Source organism: Miscanthus floridulus, chromosome 6, assembly GCF_019320115.1.
Source record: "Miscanthus floridulus cultivar M001 chromosome 6, ASM1932011v1, whole genome shotgun sequence".
Lineage (NCBI taxonomy): Eukaryota > Viridiplantae > Streptophyta > Magnoliopsida > Poales > Poaceae > Miscanthus > Miscanthus floridulus.
Window position 1 is genome coordinate 94,937,313 of NC_089585.1, and position 20,162 is coordinate 94,957,474.

Consider the following 20,162-nt stretch of genomic DNA (forward strand, 5'->3'; position numbering starts at 1 on the left):
CGGCTTCTTTTTTTAGCCGGAACAGTGTTTTTCTCTCATAATATTTCAGCCAGAATAGTGTTTTTTAGCTAATTTCAGTCAAGATTCAGCAAGCCGAACGGGGCCAAAGACGTAACGTATGGATGCCACTCTGCAACTCTGCATTGACTGAAACATCCAATCACCATGGGTTCATGGCCATTTCAATAACTGAAGCTTTTTTCGGTCACTGCTTAATTTAGTCTGTCTTCATGGTCTTCTGAACTGATGAAAGATACATATACACACAACTCCCTTTCAATCTGCCGATTCTTGACTTGGTGCGTTCTATTGAACAAATGTTCAGTATAAGTTGCAAACAACTTCCGTAGCATGTCTGTGAGTTGTAGCAACAACGATTACCAGAGCTGAACAAGAGTCCTATGCAATGATCTGGAACCTTAATCATCAAACAACCATTCCATCAACTAGACAAGGCCATCATAACCTCCATGGGAGATTGGACGAGTTGAGAGCCGTCATCACATCGACGTAGAGGCGAGAATAGAGCCGAGGACCAAAGGAGGGCGACTCACGACGATGACAGAGAGGTGAGAATAGAGCCTTGCATGTTCTTGCAGATTCTTGCGAAAGGACGGAGGAGGACAACGACGGGTCGACGGCAGCCACGGAGGAGGGTGACAACGGTAGTTGTATGGTTCTTTCAGGGGATGCGACTCTTCACTCTTGCGGGCTTTTGCGAGGCTTCTCGCTCGTCCAACGGGCTTGGAGTGTTGGAAGTCTTTGGGCTACGAAAAAATTATAGCTGGTCCACAATAGCCACGAAGCCAAGTTTTGTGGGACGAGCGGGCGGGTTACATTAACAACCCGCTCCGCCTGCAATTATTCCACTGCTAAATGGGCCCAGAGATTATTATTAACAAAACAGTCTGTCCGTCTGATACACACCTTGAGTCGCAGTTCAGCCACGTGCCCACACAGGTCCCGGTCCCGGCTCCCTGCTTCCCGAACAGGCGGGCTCGCAAAGTCCACGCCGCAGAGGATCCGGCCAAGTTCTAGCGCGCTTCGTCCAATGACACCCCGCCCTCGTACAGGAGGAACAATCCTATGAATGAACACACACGCAGGCAGCAGGACCAAACGTCCAAATCCATCCACCCCAGCACCAAATCCAGGTCCACCCAGCTAGTCAAAAGCACAAAAGCCCACCACCACTCCGCAAAGATCAAACCCCAAGAAATCCGAGCACCAGGCACCAGCTACGCTGCTGCTAATTATTCCATCCCATCCATCTCTCTCCATCGCTCCATCCAAAAATTTTCTTTTAATTTCTTTTCCTCATCGCTTAGCAGCAGCAGCAGCTACCGCACAACACAGAACACACTCCACTCTCCCACGGAGAGAAACGAAACGAAACGAAACAAAACAAAACAAAAGAAATACAAAGGCCTGAGCGAAAAGGGTAGGGGGGAGAGAAAAAAAGGTTTGGTTTTTATTAGCTGCACAGAATGGCAGCAGCGATCCAAACCCAATCCCCAGCGCCGCAGCGCGTGGGTAACAATCCCCAGTTCGAGGAGCAGTCGCTCCGCCCGTTGCTGTTCGCCTGTTCCTGGCCTGCTGCGGCTTCCCCCAATCTCCTCCACATCCCTATCCTTCCCCTTCTTCGTTCGTTGCCTTCGCCTTACCCACCCATCCATCCGCCGGGGGGCGGTGTTCGTGGTGTTCAAGTTATTGTTGGTGTCATTATTCCTTTCCTCCTCCCAGTTCGGCCATATCGGTGTTGGTATTCTTCGCCACGGAGATCCAGCCGCACATCGATTGGCCTTTTTTTTTCTTCCTCGCTCCGCGACGCGGGGTATAATAGCGACTGTGAGGCATTTGGTGACAAAAAAGTTGGGAAGTTTCTGAGCCTTGCTTTGCAGAAGAAGGTGCTCGGATCTAGGTTTCCAGGCCCTCGATCGCCGCCATGGACGCCACCGGCGGGGACGGCGTCGGGAAGGCGGCGCTGGAGGCCCCCGCCGAGGCCACGACCCCGCCTCCGGCGCCAGTGGCGGCCCCGGTCCCGGTTCCGGCTTCTGCGACTGCGGCGGGCGCGGGGACCTCGGGGTCGGGGGAGAAGCCGGTGAAGCGGATGATGAAGACCCCCTACCAGCTTGAGGTTCTGGAGAAGACCTATGCGGGTTCGTGGATTTCGGTGAATTCATTCGAGTATTTTTGTGTTTTTTCCCTGATTTTTGGGTGTTTTTATCGATTGAGCATTTCTGGGGGTTTTGGTTTGCTGCAGTGGAGCAGTATCCGTCGGAAGCTATGCGGCTGGAGCTGTCGGCCAAGATAGGGCTGTCGGACAGGCAGCTGCAAATGTGGTTCTGTCACCGCCGCCTCAAGGACCGCAAGCCGCCATCGAAGCGGCAACGGCGGGAAGAAGAGTCCGCACTAGCACCAGTGATGCCTCCACCGCCAGTGTTACCGGCACCTGTGTCTGTGATGCCACTGGCAAGCAGTGACCTTATGGTGGGTGCTCCTGGGCCGTACGATGAGCCGTTGCACCCAGTTCACTCGCGAAGGGGTGCTGGGCGGTCCTCAGCAGTACCCAGGATTTCCATGCCGGATATTGGGAAGAGGTATTACGAGCCACCACCAATTATGATAACGCCGGCTATCCCGTCGATGCAGCTCACACAATCTGAGCTCCATGTGATTAATTCTGTGGAGTCACAGCTCGGGGAACCATTGAGGGAGGATGGTCCAGCGCTTGGCGTTGAATTTGATCCCCTTCCTCCTGGCGCCTTTGGTGCACCGATTGGTATGCATATTGAAATCTGAAGTCATTGTGTTTTAAGCCAAGGTTTAAGCTAGTGAATGCTCAAGGTGGCCAGTCTGTGGAAATGTTCATGCTTTTCATATGCCCTGGCTGAATGATTATTGATTTTGCAAACGCCTTTTTAAAGAATCTGACTTCTAAAGTCACTAATCTTCTTTGTTCCTTTGCTTATATGGTAAAAGAACCATGTAATTGATTTTAGTCAGTCCTTTTATATTCGAGTAAGTAGATTGATCCAATATGGTTGGAGAGGCGAATTTAATGATACATGTATATGGTACTAGTATATGTTATCAGTATGCTGGAGTAGATAATACGGCGACGGATATGGATGATTGATTGATGAAAAATTTAGATGGGGAGCAAGCGTGAAAATCCCATAGGTCTATTATTCGTAAGAGACCGTCCTTGGATTAAGAGTTAAACTAGTATTCTTTCTATAGATGAGCGTTGAGCCAAATATTATTTCTGAATGTGAGGGATCATCAAGTAAATTTCACACATCATAAGGTCTCATTGAGCACAGCCATGTTTTACTTCCTACTAATAAAACTGAGATCCATAATCTCTATTACAATATGCAACTATTCTATCCCTATTAACATGCATGGCCCATTCTAGCCCTTATTTATATGAGTTACCTTGTACTTATACTATTATATAGAATATTAGAATTCTTTTAATATTATCTGTCCTGTTTAGTAATCGTCTTTGTTGTCCATTAGCTTGGCATTTTCTTCCTGCTGCACACCTGAAGTGCCTAAAAATCTCAATTTCTACATTTCATTTTGGGAAATGCTTCACATATGTCCCATCTGTACACAACTACTACTTCTAATCCCAAATATAAGTCCGTGGACTTGGGCACAAGAGTCAAGGTAAGGCGTACCATGATCCTAGTGCCCACCAATTATTGCTAAAAGTTAAGGTAGCTGGCAAGTTTATTGCATTGTTTAGGGTGCTAAGCATGTGCAGACATAGAAGAATGAAGCAAAAGGCTGCATTGGAATTGTCATGGATAAATTAGGTGCATTTGGAAGAATGCTTAGATGGACTTGAACTTGGTATTCGAGGGAGTAGGTGTTTTAGTCCCTTTGGTTTAGAAGTAAAAAACCACCCAACTGAGTTGAACAATTTGATCTTTTGGTTGAAAAAGAGTTGTACAAATGGTTTGTGTAGACACCAGATAGCAGTTTTTTTCCTTTTCTAGTACACTTCCTTATAGTGCTTAATGATCAGTTCCCTTGTTTCTCTATTCAATTACTTGCTTTTTCTTATGCTGTGTGAATCTTCTGTATTATATTCCCTATCCGCACTTCGTTAGATGTGGCATAGGATGAAATTTGGAGTCTATTTGGGATTTCTTAAGGTCCTGGTTTCTCGCCAAATTTGGAGTTTGTGGGTTAAACTAAATTGGTTTAAGTCTCTGTTTTTAGTCTAAAATAGGAATGAGATGCCTCACCGACCCACCTAAACCCCTCAATCTACTCCAGCTCCAGCTCCAGCTCCAGCTCCACAAACTCGTGGAATTCGTAGAGCTAGGGATACCCAGCTTCACGAATTCTTGGAGCTGGAGCTCTCCCAAAGAGACCCATCAAGTGACAGCATGTATGCTGACTGCCTGGAGTTATGTTCAGCTGGTATTGGGTCTATGGTGAGGCCCAATTTAGTTTTAGGGCAGAGTGGAGCAGTGCAGCAGCTCCATACATTTGCGTCATATATATCAGGAGCGAGGGAGGGATTAGATTGGAGACAGCGGCGCTAGTGCCTCCCTCACTCCCAAGAGGAAGAATCACGCCCCAAATGTCGTCTTGCACATCCAGTTGCGACATTGTAATCTGGTCGGTGGACGGTGGCTGCCACTAACATCTACTGCAAAGTGGCAAGTGGCAACTGAAAATATGACGATTGCTGGGCCTTTTATGTCTAACTGGGCTACCTGGGCTTTAGGTGAGGCCCAATTAGTATTAGGGCATGGGAGAGCGGTGTAAACTTTGCATTAACCACCTTAGAAATAGTGCGCTGTGCCACCTCCTGTGCTGTAGTATTTTCATTGCACATCAGAAGACAAGGAGGGATCTGAAGGGAGGCAGCAAGGCGAGCGCTGCCTCAACTAGATCCGTCTCCCATAGTTCTTCGCCATCCATGTTGGTTCTTACCGAGAGCAAGGGAGGGTACTTACTGGGATGTGAAAGGGACGACATCATGGCAACGGTAGGGCTGCATTAGGGTTTGGCTCAGGCCCTTCTACTTTCTCTCCCCTGCGCTCTAGATCCCATTTCTTTTTCCGTATGGCCTGCCATCAGGTCTGGAAGCAAGCCGCTGAATGAGCTAAGGCTAGTCGACGACTACTTACCACACCCAACTTGACATGGAAGTTTAGTATGCGGCATCAATGTTCTAGGACCATGTTACTGGTAGATAAAACATTGCCATATATCTCTAGATCCAATTGGCGGTATTTGAGTTGATTATGTTTAGGGGGAATTGGCCATATATCTCTAGATCCAATAGACGTGATTTGAGTTGATTATGTTTAGGGGGAATTGGAAAATAGTGCGGATGAACATTTTGTTGCTTTTGTATGGTCCCATGTATCTATAATCCAATCATACTAGATCTCATCTATTGCCCAAAGTTTGATTTGGATGACATCACCTTGAGAAGGATTGGCACTGGAGCACACCCCCTTAACATTTTACAAACAAAATATGAGATGTGCATTTGCTAAATGGCATGTGTCTAAGTCTTGTATAAGTTTCTTTATTTGGTGAATAGAAGTTCTTATATGGGGATTCTATTAATAGCATCTGTGCACTTACCAATACAAGTTCTAATTATTGAAAATCTTTTCCTGTGTATTTTCTGGCAGTTCCAGAGCAACAAAAGCGGCCTGTGCGATCTTATGATACGAAGATATTTTCTAGGCATGATCAAAAGCTCTTAAAGGTATATCTGTAGGAAACTTTAAATGTAAGTTTGTATCTCTTATATGTATCTGTGGTGGATTTGTGCCATTGCATAAACTGGGTTTTTTATTTGGATGTGCTTACCTTTTGAAGTGAAATTGCATCAGTGCTAAAATGATGGTGGTGTGAGGTCTGTTTAATTTATCTCCTATTGATATGTGATGTGATTATGAGTAATTAAGGTTGCTGTGCTGATTCATTAGCCCTAAACTTCGATTGTGCCCTACTCAAATGAGTGTGTTTGCATCATACCTCGTGTAGTGATTGCTAAGTCAGTACGGAATAGGGCATGTATTTCTATCTTTTAAATTGTAAGAATGCCTAGGAAGATTCAAAATCGTAAATCATGTTTTACCAGTTTTATGAACACCCCTTCACTACCATCCCCCAAAGTGGTCAAGACTAAAGACTTGACCATTGAGTAGTATACACTGCAGGTGTGTTGTAGGTAATATGGCGAGGCTACTAAGAATTTGGTTACTTGGTTGCAACAAATATTGGCATGGCATGATTATCATGTAGTACTTGGTGGGCACCTTTTTTTCTGCATTAGTTCTGCACGCTATGCATGGATGGTTATGTTTCCTATGATTGTAGTTACAGAAGAGCTACTTAGCCTTTACAAGTGTTATCCGTTTAGCATATATCCCTATTTTGGTCAGTATTCATGCTACAAACTCTGTTCCCCTAATGATATTTGCATCAATCTGTATTCTTATATTTCTGGTTGAGCCTACTCTCTGTGCCATAGTTACCATATTAAGGGTTCCATGCTCCTCTTTAGTTTCCTAAGTATCACATTTTTAATCTCCTGTTCTTTCTTTTTTCCCCTAGGCTTCAGCATTTTTACCTACCATGGAATCCCCATTTGTTCCAAACTCGTTTACTGGGAAGAGAAAATCAACGGTTGGTAATTCACCCATAGTCCAACCTCATGTTGGATCACGGGCTGTCCATGAGTATCAGTTCCTTCCTGAGCAACCAAGTGATACATATGAGAGGGCAAGCCGATCTCACTACTATGATACTCCAGTGGAAGTTTCAAATTCTAGGATATCTTCTCTCACATCAGGATCACAGCTTCTCCATGGATCTGAGGCGGCTGCGCCTAGTTATGCTTTTCAAGGCCACACATCTGGTTCTAGCCTGTTGCCCCAGTCCAGCAGGTCTCAGGTGTTTCCAGCAGCACCAGCAGATTATGAGACGACCCAGTCTAATAGCAACCTTAATTCAGTTCCTGTTGAAGGCCAGTTTGACATTTCTCAGGTTGCTGCATTTGAAAACCCACTTGTATCATCTGAAAGTAGAGCTTATCATGATGAAGATACTTCTCGAGTGGAAAGAAAACGAAAAGTATGATTTCTTTGAGTTCATATACGCATCTTGCCCTTCAGCTTTATAGTCGTATACATATTAAATTTGTCTGGGATTTTCTTCAGCATAATGAAGAAGCAAAGATTGCAAAGGAAGTTGAAGCTCACGAAAGACGAATTAGAAAGGAGCTTGAGAAACAAGATATCTTGAATAGAAAGGTATTACCGGTTCTATATAATTGTAGATCTGTCTTCCTCGTTAAATTCATTTACAATGTGATGTCTGTGCAGAGAGAGGAGCAAAGGCGCAAGGAAATGGAGAGACTTGACCGTGAGAGAAGAAAAGAAGTGGAGAGATTACTGCGTGAGAGGCAGAGAGAAGAAGAGAGGTTCCAAAGAGAGCAAAGGCGTGAACATGAGCGTATGGAGAAGCTTTTGCAGAAGCAATCTAGACGAGTTAGTTTTCTGGTTCTTAGAATGTTAACTGTAGATGTAGTGTATTAAATAGCTTATTCCTTCTGCCTACACCTGTGCAGGCAGAGAAACAAAGGCAAAAGGAGGAACTCCGAAAAGAGAAAGAAGCAGCAAGGCAAAAGGCGGCCAATGAAAGGGCTACTGCACGCAGAATTGCACGGGAGTATATGGAACTGGTGGAAGATGAGCGTTTGGAACTAATGGAATTAGCTGCACAAAACAAAGGCTTGCCCTCAATGCTGTATCTTGATAGTGACACATTGCAACAGCTTGATTCCTTTCGAGGTATGTTACATGTTCGTCTAGTTTAGTTCCAAACTCCTTAATATAATATATACTCTTTCAGAAGTAATATTTCACTTCTAATGACTTCCTTGGGCAAAATTCCAGTTTCCTGTGTATCCACTAACAGAGTATAACTAAAGGCATAGAAATAGACAGAGACTAACAATTCATTGTATCTAGTCTTTTATGTTACAAGCCTATTGAATTTCTAGGTAAGAATCTGAGCATTGAAGAATGCTTTTATCCCTACTGCTTTAGGGTAACCACATGTGCATTCAAAATAGAGCACTTTTTAACAGGAGGATTTTAGGGCTTGTTTGGATCTCCAGTTATGCCTTGAACGGTTTTCAAAGTAATGATAAGAAATATTTTTTTTCTAAAAAGTAAAAAAATGTTTTTAGGATTTTGGAGTTTTGGAAAATCATTCCAGTACTTTTTTAATCCAGAGAATTCAAAGTATAATACAAAAAATGCACTTTCCCCCTAATATTTCGCTTCACATTATTCTGACTGTTCACAAATTAAATTTCCCTTTCCCACAACTCACTTGAACTTTCTTTTTGGTAAAATGCATCTAATGGTTTTCGCCGCATAGTTGTTTATTTTAGCAATAGTTTTTTTTTTCTCGTGAAAACACTGGAGTTTGCATATCATAATATTAAGAAGGAAAAGGTCAAGACACCCTTACAAATACACCTACTCACACCAACGTTTCTAAAACTACAGGCCTGCCTTGGTTACAGAACAAAACCGACATCAACCTAGGAACAAAGACTCACTTGGATGCTAGGGTAGCCAGGTAGGATATACCTCTGGCCTGGCTAAACTGCAAAACCTCATTTTCTCATTGTCTAGCAACAAAGCTCCAGGCAGATGGCAGGGCTCCATAAAAACACAACGATTTCAATGGTTCCAAAGTGTTCAAACCCTTAAGATGATAATGTAATTCAAACCTTGACGTGCTTATCCATTGGCCTGCCTCAAACCTCATTAATTCCAGCCCACCGGCCCACAGAGGACGTCCCTCCAAGCTGCTGGGAGAGGTTTTGCATGCCAATTTTCTGCAATTGAAAAATGGACTCACTCATTTGACATGTACTGTTATTTAAGGCATTATTATCAAAGGAACAGACATGTGACAATATGATAGCTTGTTTGGTTTTAGGCTTTACTTCTGGCATTGGAAGCCTAACTGCATATTTCAACTTACATGTTTTTTATTTTTTTATTCGCCTTTTCCAGGCATGCTAAGTAAATTTCCTCCTACAACGGTGAGACTGAAGTTGCCATTTTCTATAAAGCCTTTGACTGGATCCGAGGATAATGTTGGAAAGCTTTTGATGGTAATGCTGTATTCATCTTACATTCTTACTCTTTTCTTTTTATTATTTGGACATTTCTTAAGAGATGTTGAGATCCTAAACATATCTTGGTTAGTATTTTTAGCAAAGATTTTAAGGTTGCCTTGATTCATAAATGGCCACACTATATTCATGGGGACATCGTTCCTAAGAAACATTAACTGTGAAGGTCGCTGTCATCTCCCTTGTTCAAAGGCTAGTAAGGCAGGGTGTGTGTTGGTTTTTTGTAGGGGGAGATCCTCTTGACACCTCCCCTGTTTTCCTGTACATTTTGTACGGTCCCTTTCTCATTCCTAATGAAATGGCACACAGTTCCCCTGCGTCGTTCTAGAATAAAGAAGTTCCTAAGAAACATTAAATTACAACTGAACTGTTCTGTTTCTTTTATTTATAAAGATGCTTTGCTCATGTCTGTTTATCTTCCCTTACGCTTCTCTCTAGTACACATGTATAAATGTTTTAATACATTGGCATCAATTCTATGTTTGTCTATGTAGTATAGTATCTATGGTGTTCGCATAACTTCATCTCAAGAGACATTTTTGCTAACTGAATTGCAGGTGTGGAAATTCTTCATTACTTTTACTGATGTTCTGGGTCTTTGTCCAGTTACACTTGATGAGTTTGTTCAGTCTCTTCATGATTATGTAAGTTCCTTTTTCCTCTGGACTTCTGTATGTTTTTTATTTCTTTTTCTTTTGCTGGTAGAGTAATGGTAAAGGGAGGAAAATTGAATAAATAGATGTGTATGGTTATGTTCTTCACACTTTCTGAGTGGTAAGATCAGGCACAAAGAAAGACACGTGGATGATTGATCAAAGGTTATCTCTGGCTTGGGGCAACAAATGAATAAATATTAAATTGGACGGGAGTGGATGTGCAGCTCTCCTGCGTGTTCGAGAAAATTGAACAGGAGTGACCTGTGACCACAATCCTTATGTTTGTCTTAGTTCCTACTAGTGGTCCTATAACATTTCTTATGTCAGATTTGATATTCCTTGTTTTTGCGTTCTACGGGCGCATTTATCTATACTGCCATTAAAGTTTTAATTCATAATATATCAATTTAAAAATTTAACTTCGTATATATTATTGAATATTATAAATCCAACTTGGATCTCAGTGGTCATGCAAAGCTGAAACAATTCCAAGCTCAGTCATGAATTTGGTTGACTCAGAATATGCAAGGGAAAGCTTTTTCTTAGTATTTTTTTGTTTGATCTCATTAGGGTTCTTTGCTCCATTTAACTAGGTGCTACATAACTAAAACCATGGTACACTGAAGGTATTCTTGCCAGTGTGTTTATTATCTTATCTACAACCTTTTTGATACTGGGAGATGTCAGGTGATTTGGGTATTAGCTGGTGTCCATACAGAGTTGTTTATTATATCCATAACTTCACATGTCCATGCGATACAGTACCGTTATATATGTACAACAACAACAACAAAGCCTTTAAGTCCCAAACAAGTTGGGGTAGGCTAGAGTTGAAACCCAGCAGAAGCAATCAAGGTTCAGGCACGTGAATAGCTGTCTTCCAAGCACTCCTATCTAAGGCTAAGTCTTTGGGTATATTCCATTCCTTTCAAGTCTCCTTTTATTGCCTCTACCTGCTTTTATAAAACTTTTGTAGCCTTCGAAAAATTAGTCACTAGGCTTGGAAGCTAGCATCTTCTGAAGCAATATACTGATAATCTAAAATCTTTTTTCTTATATTTGTCTTAGCCTAAATTGTTATCTTTTTATAGGATTCAAGGTTGTTGGGGGAACTGCATGTTGCTCTGCTGAAATCCATTATAAAGGATATTGAGGATGTTGCTAGAAATCCATCAATTGCACTGGTGGTAAATCCAGGTGGCCATCCACAAATTGTTGAAGGGGTGGGTATATACTTGTACATGCATATTTGATGTTAATTTCAAATATTACATTCCTTTTCTTTTCATCCTGTCCAGTTTCATGTTTTTTCTTAATATATTCTTGAACAATCATGCTTCCTTCTGGTAGGCATATGCCTGGGGATTCAATATACGTAGCTGGCAACGCCATCTTAATCTTCTTACATGGCCTGAGATATTAAGACAGTTTGCTTTATCTGCTGGTTTCGGACCCCAATTAAAGAAAAGGATGGTAGAAGATTCTTACTATCGTAATGATAATGAGGTCTGTGCTCCTATACATCCCACCTGCCTCTAAGATGATTTCAGTTAAAAGTATCTCCTAATGTTATGTATTTCTCACTTGAATCAATTAAGATATTTGAATTCTGTTATAATTTTCTCCTTAACTGATAAAGTACCTTGTAAACAAATGGTCAAGTGATACTTATGATATTCGGAATAACCTCCTGGATGATGCCAGCAACTTACCAGTAATACTTTAGGCTGTGTCTTATTTTGTTTGAGGTCCTTCCAAATTTTAACCTACATCATGTTGCATCAATTTATGCTACTGAATGATCATGAGTCTGGTAAATTGCTATGAAGAAATGATGAGTATTAATCACAAATATAGATTGATTATAAAGATAACCAGTATGCTTGTTTCTAGTGATTAGGCTGAAGGTCAAAAGTCAACTGAAAAAGTACTGGAAATCATGACAATTCTCATGAAAAATTAAACATATATCTGAACCATGTGTATAAAATATTAGTTCTCAGAAGCGATCTCCGTAGTGAGTTTACACCAAATTCTCAGTTTTCTGCATGACAAGAAAAAAACATATAAAAGTATTTTCACAAGGTCGACTACAAAATTTGTTGCAGGGTCATGATGGTGAGAATGTTATATCGACACTTCGAAATGGTTCAGCAGCTGTGAATGCTGCTGCTAAGATGAAGGAAAGAGGTTACACCAATCGACGTAGATCCCGCCACCGTCTCACTCCTGGAACTGTAAAATTTGCCGCTTTCCATGTGCTTTCTCTTGAAGGGAGTAAAGGTCTCACAATATTGGAAGTAGCAGAAAAAATTCAGGTACATACACATATATGTATCTTTAATTCCTTCCCCCCTTAAGTGGCTATCTTTGATTTTGTAAGCTGACTGTTTTCCTGTTCAGAAATCTGGATTGAGAGACCTCACAACAAGCAAGACACCTGAGGCATCCATAGCTGCCGCCTTGTCTAGGGATGCAAAACTTTTTGAGAGAACTGCTCCTTCAACATATTGCGTGAAGTCGCCTTATAGAAAAGATCCAGCTGATTCTGAGGCCGTGTTGTCAGCAGCACGTGAAAAAATTAGGGCTTTTCAGAATGTACTTTCTGACTCTGAAGCTGAAAAGGAGGCAGATGAAGCTGAGAGGGATGATGATTCTGAATGTGATGATGCTGATGATGACCCTGATGGTGATGATGTGAATACTGAGGTGGAAGATGACAAGGATCCTCCTCTTGCTGTCAAGGCACAAGATGAAGTACCGAGTACAACTACAGTTATTGGCATAAGGTCCGAGTTAGATAGTGTGGGTAATGCATTGAACTCATCAAGTAGTTTTACTAAATCAGCAAAAGGCAAGTTCAATGCAGCAGATACATCTAATGATTCACCTCTTGGAGGCTCATCAGCTAATCATGAAGTAGCCCCTGGTGATTCTGAAAATACACAAATTGATGAAAGCAATCAAGTTGAGCCTTGGGTACGTGCACTAGCAGAAGGTGACTACTGCGATCTTAGTGTTGAAGAACGCCTTAACGCATTGGTTGCCCTTGTTGGTGTTGCCACTGAAGGGAACTCTATTCGTGGTGTACTTGAGGTATATATTATGATCCTGCTAAACTACTCTTCTATCTTGTCATTCCTCATTGGGAGACATCTGATCAAGAGTCTTGCAGGAACGTTTGGAGTTAGCAAATGCCTTAAAGAAGCAAATGTGGGCAGAAGCGCAACTTGACAAGAGGCGTTCCAAGGAAGAATTTGCTAGCAGAGTACAATATAACTCTGACATGGGTTTGAAGGCTGATATATATCAAGAAAACAATGCTACAGAGATTACTTCAACTCCAGCCTGTGATGCTTATAAAGAGAATGATGGACATGTTGGGACAATCAACAGTTGTGAGATGCTTGATCAGCATAATCAGGGTAATTCTGGCAGTATGGCTTATGAGAGAAATGGCATAGGCCAGGAAATCCTTGCAACCCCAGATACTTCGTATGTTCAGCAGTATGCTTATGCTGATAAAACACGATCTCAGTTGAAATCGTACATTGGTCACCGAGCAGAACAGCTCTATGTTTACAGATCCCTGCCCCTAGGTCAGGATCGGAGGCGAAACAGGTATTGGCAGTTTACAACTTCAGCATCACCAAATGACCCTGGCTCAGGAAGAATCTTTTTTGAATCCAAAGATGGATGTTGGAGAGTTATCGACTCAGAGGAGGTAAGTGTTAATTTATACTTATTAGAGTCTATATTTCTACTTTATTCATTTTACTATGGTACTAAAAAGGCTCAAGTCAGATGCCAAATCGTGCTATTTGCTGGATAATATGTTTGCTAGCATCAGGCTACCAGTCATGTACGTTATAATTTTTTCAAATGTCATGTGCTAATCCACCTGTGAAGATGTTAGTGATTAGTTCTGGAATTGCCAGTACTAATTTTTCTGTATAAATCTGGCCACTTACTGCTGACTTGCTTGGTCCAATTTATGACTGGCAAATGGTTACAAATAGCAGTGTGCTTCACACTAAAAAAATATTGGGATTTTACCATCAGAGTCGCCGGGGCGTTTTGGTGGGCCCGCCTTTCTGTTCTCATTGTTTTCAGGACCTTCTTGGTTCTAGTCTGTATTTTTTTGGTTTCTGTGTTGTGTTTTGTTGCTTGTTACCTATGCAAGTATGGTGGTGTGCTGTGTGTTTGTGTTGTTTTGTTTTTGCGAGATCAATCCTTTATTCCTTCTTAATATAATGATAATGATGCAAATATGTTTAAAGTTTGGATTAATTTCAACTATTTTAGATTTTAGAAAAAGGTTTGAATCTAGAAATGTACTGCCTGTCAGCATTGTCTATGGCTCCATGCTCACTCTGGTTCCAAATCCTGGGCGGTAACCGTGCAGTCACAGGTCACTCAATCCCCATTAATACCTGGATTTATAGAAGTTATAGACTTATAGTAACACCAAGTTTTGGCGACTCTGCATGTTGTTTCAGATTCATAATATCCAAAGTTGGGGAATAAGCATTACAGTAGAACAGAGTCCACCTAGGAAACAGGTGGTTACCGCCCAGTTACCAGCATAACAGGGGGTTCCAAATCTTTCTGATATCAAGGAAATGAAACTTCATCAGAAAGCTTATATTCCATAGCTCTTTCTTGAAGTATACATCTTATAATGGTTTTCGTCCGAGGATGAAACTTCCTTTTTATCTGTACTTTATATGCAGTTATTGACATTTCAGTGTCTAAGATGTCCATTGTTATTAGCATTATTTTCATTTCTTGCCAGCTAAAGGGTGGGACAATTGCTTTTTTGCCATCCTAACCAGTGGCACGTTCAAAAGGCACTGTTCCTAAAAACTTCGCCAAATTGCCATCTGGGGACCACTAGAATTTGCAAATTTGCTTGAAACTCGCTCTGGTTGTGCCATGTGGACGTGGTCATGGGGCCCACAGCAAACCTGGCTGGTACATACGAAATAACCTTTTTGCCCCCTTCTTCCTCCTTTCATGCAAGCAAGCAGCAACCCCAGGGCCACATCCTGCTGCTCCTCTTCCGAATCCCAGCCACCATCTTCCTCTTACTCTTTCCTCTCCGTTTTCTTCCTTCCCCAAATTCCAGGGCCAGCACGAGCGCACAACCGCTTGTCCACCTCATCTCTCTCTGCTCCAATGTTTACAAATCGTATAGTCGAACCTAGTTGCGATGGGACCAACTAAGCGACTAATCGCAATTAGTCGTCGACCAGACTGATTAGCTGAGCCTAGGCTGTTCTAGTCGTCCTATATATTTCAGGACATATACATACTATATATACCTATATATACTGTATACTATACACAATATGACAATAAAGCAAGCATCAGGATTACATTAGGGGGTAGTTGGTGACACTTTGTGAGAGTTGATTTCTGCACTGTTCCACATCTGCACATATACACAACAGCAGTACATCACCTTAGGACGGAGTACCATCAAGCAGGCAGAGGGGCAGCGGTACAGCAAGCAAGGGGGGAGAGGAGGAGCTAGCGCTGTGGAGTGAGGGATGGGGGAGGAGGGAAAGGGCACACTCACCACACCACAGGAATGGCACGCGATGACGAATGGCGTGCGGGGAGGACGAAGGCTGCGAAGAATAGTGTGCGGGGGGAGGAATTGCACGTGGGAGGATTTGCGGTGGCGTGGGAAAAGGAAATCAATGCTGCCTCTGTTCTCTGGGTTTTTGGTGGAGTCTGGGCACACTTATGCTAACCTAACTGGCAATTTGGCAGCCCAATAGCGCACCTCTAAGCACAGTTGAGCTGAGCTGGCCCGTGAATAGGACAGGCAGTCACAGATCCCCCTCCTAGTCGGACAACAATCGTGATTAGGCGACGGTTAGTCGGACGACTAGGTTTCTACTGTAAAAAAAAAGGGGCGTACCTAGTGCAGAGAGCTCCCGCTCTGTGCGGGGTCTGGGGAAGGGTGTTAGTGGCAAGCCTTACCCTCGCCTGTGCAATGCGAGGAGACCGCGACTCGAATCCCGGGACCTTCTGGTCACAGGCGGTAAGACTCTACCGCTTGCACCAGGCCCGCCCTTCGACTAGGTTTCTACTGTTTTTTTGGAAAATCACTGAGTTCCTGTCGCCCCTGGATGGCAGTTTGGTGAAGTTTTTGGGAAAGTTGCCACTGGTTAGGATGGCAAAAAAGGCAATTGTCCCCTATATGTTGCTTTAAGAGCCTGATGCTCATATTGCACTAGAGCAATGATGCTAAGCAGATATTGTATAGTTTGTTGTATGCTCATTAAGTAGAAACCTGCTTGACTTTAATTTGAATGTTCATTAGTTATTACTTTACTAGCTGGATTTTAGACAAGCATTATGCATAAACCACCTCTAATTTTTGGACATTCTGTCTATTTAAAATGCAGGCCTTTGATTCTTTAGTGGCCGCCCTCGATACACGTGGCAGCCGGGAGGCACAGCTGCATTCAATGCTGCAAGTGATCGAGCCCACCTTTAAGGAAGCTATTAAGAGGAGAAGTGCAAGTATAGAACTATCTGCTGGAAGGTATCCAAAGAATGGAGCTACTGACATGATAAGGGCAAATTATCATAGTGAGGTTGGAAGCTCAAGCAGTACTCCTTTTGGTGCTACATCTGATAGTGTGACAGCATATTCTGATTCTTTTAAAGTAGAGCTTGGGCGTAATGATTTTGAGAAGACAGCTATCTCAAAAAGGGCAGATAAATTTTTAAAATGGATGTGGAGGGAATGCTACAATCAGGAATTGACATGTGCCATGAAATACGGGAAGAAAAGATGCTCTGAATTGTTGCATTCTTGTAATTGCTGCTATCAGATTTACTTAGCCGAAGAAAGGCATTGTCTTTCTTGCCATAAGACTTTCAAATCCATTTACAATTTTTCTGATCATACAACACAATGCGAAGAGAAACGGAGAACTGACCCTTACTGGAAGATGCAAATCGCTGATTATTCTGTTCCAATAGGAATGGTATTACTCAAGCTGCAGTTAGTTACGATTGAGGTAAAGTCACATGTTTCGGTGGTTCCTTAGTTCTTTTTTTTTAATTAATCTTGCCACTGAGCTGCTTAAGAAACTTATTAGTCCATGTTTTACAGGCATCTATACCATCAGAAGCACTTCAACCATTTTGGACTGATGTGTATCGGAAATCTTGGAGTGTGAAGCTGTACACTACCAAATCTATTGCCGAAACATTCCAGGTCAAGTATTTTTTTCCCCACCATTCTGGCTTCCCATCGTTTCCTTTTCTGGACTGAAACTCTGGTTACATGGATTCGAGTTTCATTTGCCTGTCAGATGTATATATAACTTTAAATGTTAATGGGTTTCCAGCACTTTAGCTAGAACACTTGCAGCAACATGGTTGATGGCTTGATGCCTTATTCAAAACTGTGCTAAATTTTTTTGGAAGTATGTAACTACCTTATTAAGTTATTGTGATGGAATAACTTATCCAGTCTCCATCTTTGGCTGTCATCATTTAGAATGTAATTTGGGAAACTGCTTCTGATGAGGACTTGGCATGGTCAAGCATGGTGCCTTGATTAATGTGTTCTTTAGAAATTAGAAGTTCATTCACAAATTATGGTTTGCCAGTCCCAACCTTGCATCTGACCTAAACTGAACTACCAAATGAAAGGATGGTGCGACTGATAATACTAGCATAACTAAATAGCTTCATTTTAACTTCAATTCAGAGTGTATACTGCTTTTGTGGTTATCAGTTTCCTTTGTAAAATTTTTTGAGTCACATGTATGTTGACTTTCGTATATCTGCTGGATACTTGACATCTGACTATCTGAGACTGTTTTTTCATTCCCTTGCAGCTTTTGACTGTTCTGGAAGGTGCAATAAGACCAGGTTGCCTCTCTTCTGATTTTGAAACAACAAGTGAATGTCTAAACTCACAGGGTATTGCACCCCAGAATCCTGTGTTACCGGCTGGATCTGCTTCTGTCCTTCCATGGGTTCCTGACACTACTTCTGCTGTTATGCTCCGAATGTTAGACCTTGACTCAGCTATTTCTTACGTGCAAAATCAAAAGATGGAGAGAGACGATGGAGGTTTCATGGTAAGTTAAATTTTGATAATACTATTTCTTTTTTGGTTGGAAGTGAGGTATGACTGTTGTTGGAGTTGGACTGACACATGCAATCAGATTTATAGTTTCATGTTTTGGTCAAAACTTACCTCACTGCTCTGCTAATATACCTTCAAATCGTGAAATGTTTTTATGTGCTTGATTATTTATCTGGACAGACTTTTCATCTATATATATGATGCTATCATCAGTTCCCTTGAAAATTATATAATTACGTATTTATGTTATTCCTTACCTGCAGAAATTTCCATCAAGGTATACAGTTGCTAAGAGCAAACAAGAAGGTATACTTGAACCAACTGGTTCGAATCTGTATGATGGAAGGTGGCTTCCTGGTAGTGGTCGTAGGGGACGTGGACGTGGAAGTAGAGGAGGTAGCAGGGGAGGCAGAGGTCGAAGTCGAGGTGGAAGGATCCCAAGAGGTGTTAGCAGCTCATCAAGGATCGAATTCAAGGATGACATTGTTGCTTCTGATAAAGCGCCAAGGAAGAATGCACGCCGAGGGCGTGCACGTGGTCGTGGTAGTAGCCGTGGTAGTAGACGAGGACGTCGAACTGTGAGGCCTCGGCAGCCATCTGCGGGCAGAGCCAGATCAATTCCAAAGGAAAATTTGTTGGGAAGCTTTAGCATGCTTAGCAGCTCAAAGCCTGCCCCCGTTGAGGAGTCTCCACAAAGCTCTGGTGCAGATGAGTGGGGCCTGGAGACCAGAGTGACATACAACAAATGTGACGAGAACAGTTCTGGATCACAGTCAGAAGATAACGAGGAAAACGGCCAGCCCATGGATGAGGATTATGAAGAGCAAGTTCCAGATTACTCAATGGGTTATTCTAGTGGATCCAGGCACCATGGAACGATGTTCATGATGGATCATGAGACTGACGAGGAGGATGAAGATGCTGAAGGTGATGAGAATGTGGAAGAAGATGATGCAGATCAAGCAGTTGACGATGCCGATGTTGAGATGGATGAAGATGATGAGATTGGTGATGATGGAGAGGATGGCGATGTCGGAGGGGAGATGAATGCGGATGAGGATCCAGATGCTACTTCATATTCATCTGACTACAGCGAATAAGAAAGCATAAATAAGGGACCTTATCCCAGATCCTCCCTCGGCATGAAGCAGCGATAGATGCGGAACCGAGGAACTGATGTTCGATGGGTGGGATGTGCATTACTGTTTTTTCGGCATCGTTTCGGCATCGCAGGTTTTATTTTAATAGATTTTCTGACGCATGCCTACTCATTCGACGAGTGGTTGCACCGTGCTAGATACTCCCTCCATCCCTAATCCCTCCATCCCTAAATGTTTATTAAAAAAACTAGATTTAAATATCTATGCAATGATACTAACTATGTATCATAAATATTATTTTTTAATATATATTTAATTAAAGTTGTTTCTCGGAAAGCAAAAAAGATATATATTTAGGGACGGAGGGAGTATGTCATTGGGGAATTCCCTGAGTTATACATTGTCTCTAAGGCGAAATATTATCATATCGCAATTGGGTTCCCATGCATGTACTATCTTCTTCATAGAATTGCTTACTAACCATCTCTTAAAATTACATATAAAAGTATATATATGTGATCTTTTATCATTGGTAGTGTGACTTTGATCTCTTATGACTAGTAAGGAGACTCTCCGTTCTAATTTATAGGCTGTTTTTGCTTTTCTAGATATACAATTTTTATTATATATATCTAGATATATCGTATATCTAGATACATAACAAAAATATTATTAAGTATCTAGAAAATATAAATAAAATGACCTATAATTTGGGATGGGACAGTGGTGGAAGTAATAATTTGAGATAGAAGGCGGGAGTTAGTACTTAGTAGTGTAGATTCTCTCTCGTCCAACATATTACCAAAAACCCTATATCTACTCTGGCACATGTGAGCGGAATGCGCAAAGTGCACGACGGTGACTCCGTGAGGCCGTGCTAGGTGGAACCCCAGGGTTCTAGCCTATTCTCATTCCTAAATCACTGATCCGTAGCGCTCCGATCTGGTACAAAATTGAGCTTTTGATAAGGATCCAACGAGGGGAGTTGCAGGGACTGTGGTATCGAATTTTTTTTCATTCGAGTATCTAATAGAAAAGAATTCTCCAGCATTTGATTCCTTACTAACAAAGTATTTATT

The 20,162-nt window shown here is 42.0% G+C and overlaps 1 protein-coding gene across 4 annotated transcripts; it reads left to right on the top strand.

The window, feature by feature from the left end:
* The first annotated feature begins 1,198 nt into the window (after positions 1-1,198).
* LOC136456352 (homeobox-DDT domain protein RLT2-like) lies at positions 1,199-19,406 on the top strand. 4 transcript variants are annotated; one of them, XM_066456184.1, is made up of 18 exons: positions 1,199-2,159; positions 2,264-2,782; positions 5,673-5,749; positions 6,604-7,122; positions 7,209-7,301; positions 7,374-7,538; positions 7,619-7,841; positions 9,084-9,184; positions 9,763-9,849; positions 10,953-11,084; positions 11,212-11,367; positions 11,970-12,179; positions 12,265-12,957; positions 13,037-13,585; positions 16,281-16,901; positions 16,997-17,101; positions 17,730-17,975; positions 18,247-19,406. In XM_066456184.1, exons 1-18 carry the CDS (start codon positions 1,946-1,948, stop codon positions 19,081-19,083), a joined length of 5,547 nt encoding a protein of 1,848 aa, XP_066312281.1. In that variant the 5' UTR covers positions 1,199-1,945; the 3' UTR covers positions 19,084-19,406. The 4 variants fall into 4 exon arrangements, with proteins under 4 accessions (XP_066312281.1, XP_066312282.1, XP_066312283.1 ...); XM_066456186.1 differs by lacking the exon at positions 1,199-2,159 and having other exon boundaries at positions 2,486-2,600; positions 2,698-2,782; XM_066456185.1 differs by lacking the exon at positions 1,199-2,159 and having other exon boundaries at positions 2,379-2,600.
* Positions 19,407-20,162: the final 756 nt, after the last annotated feature.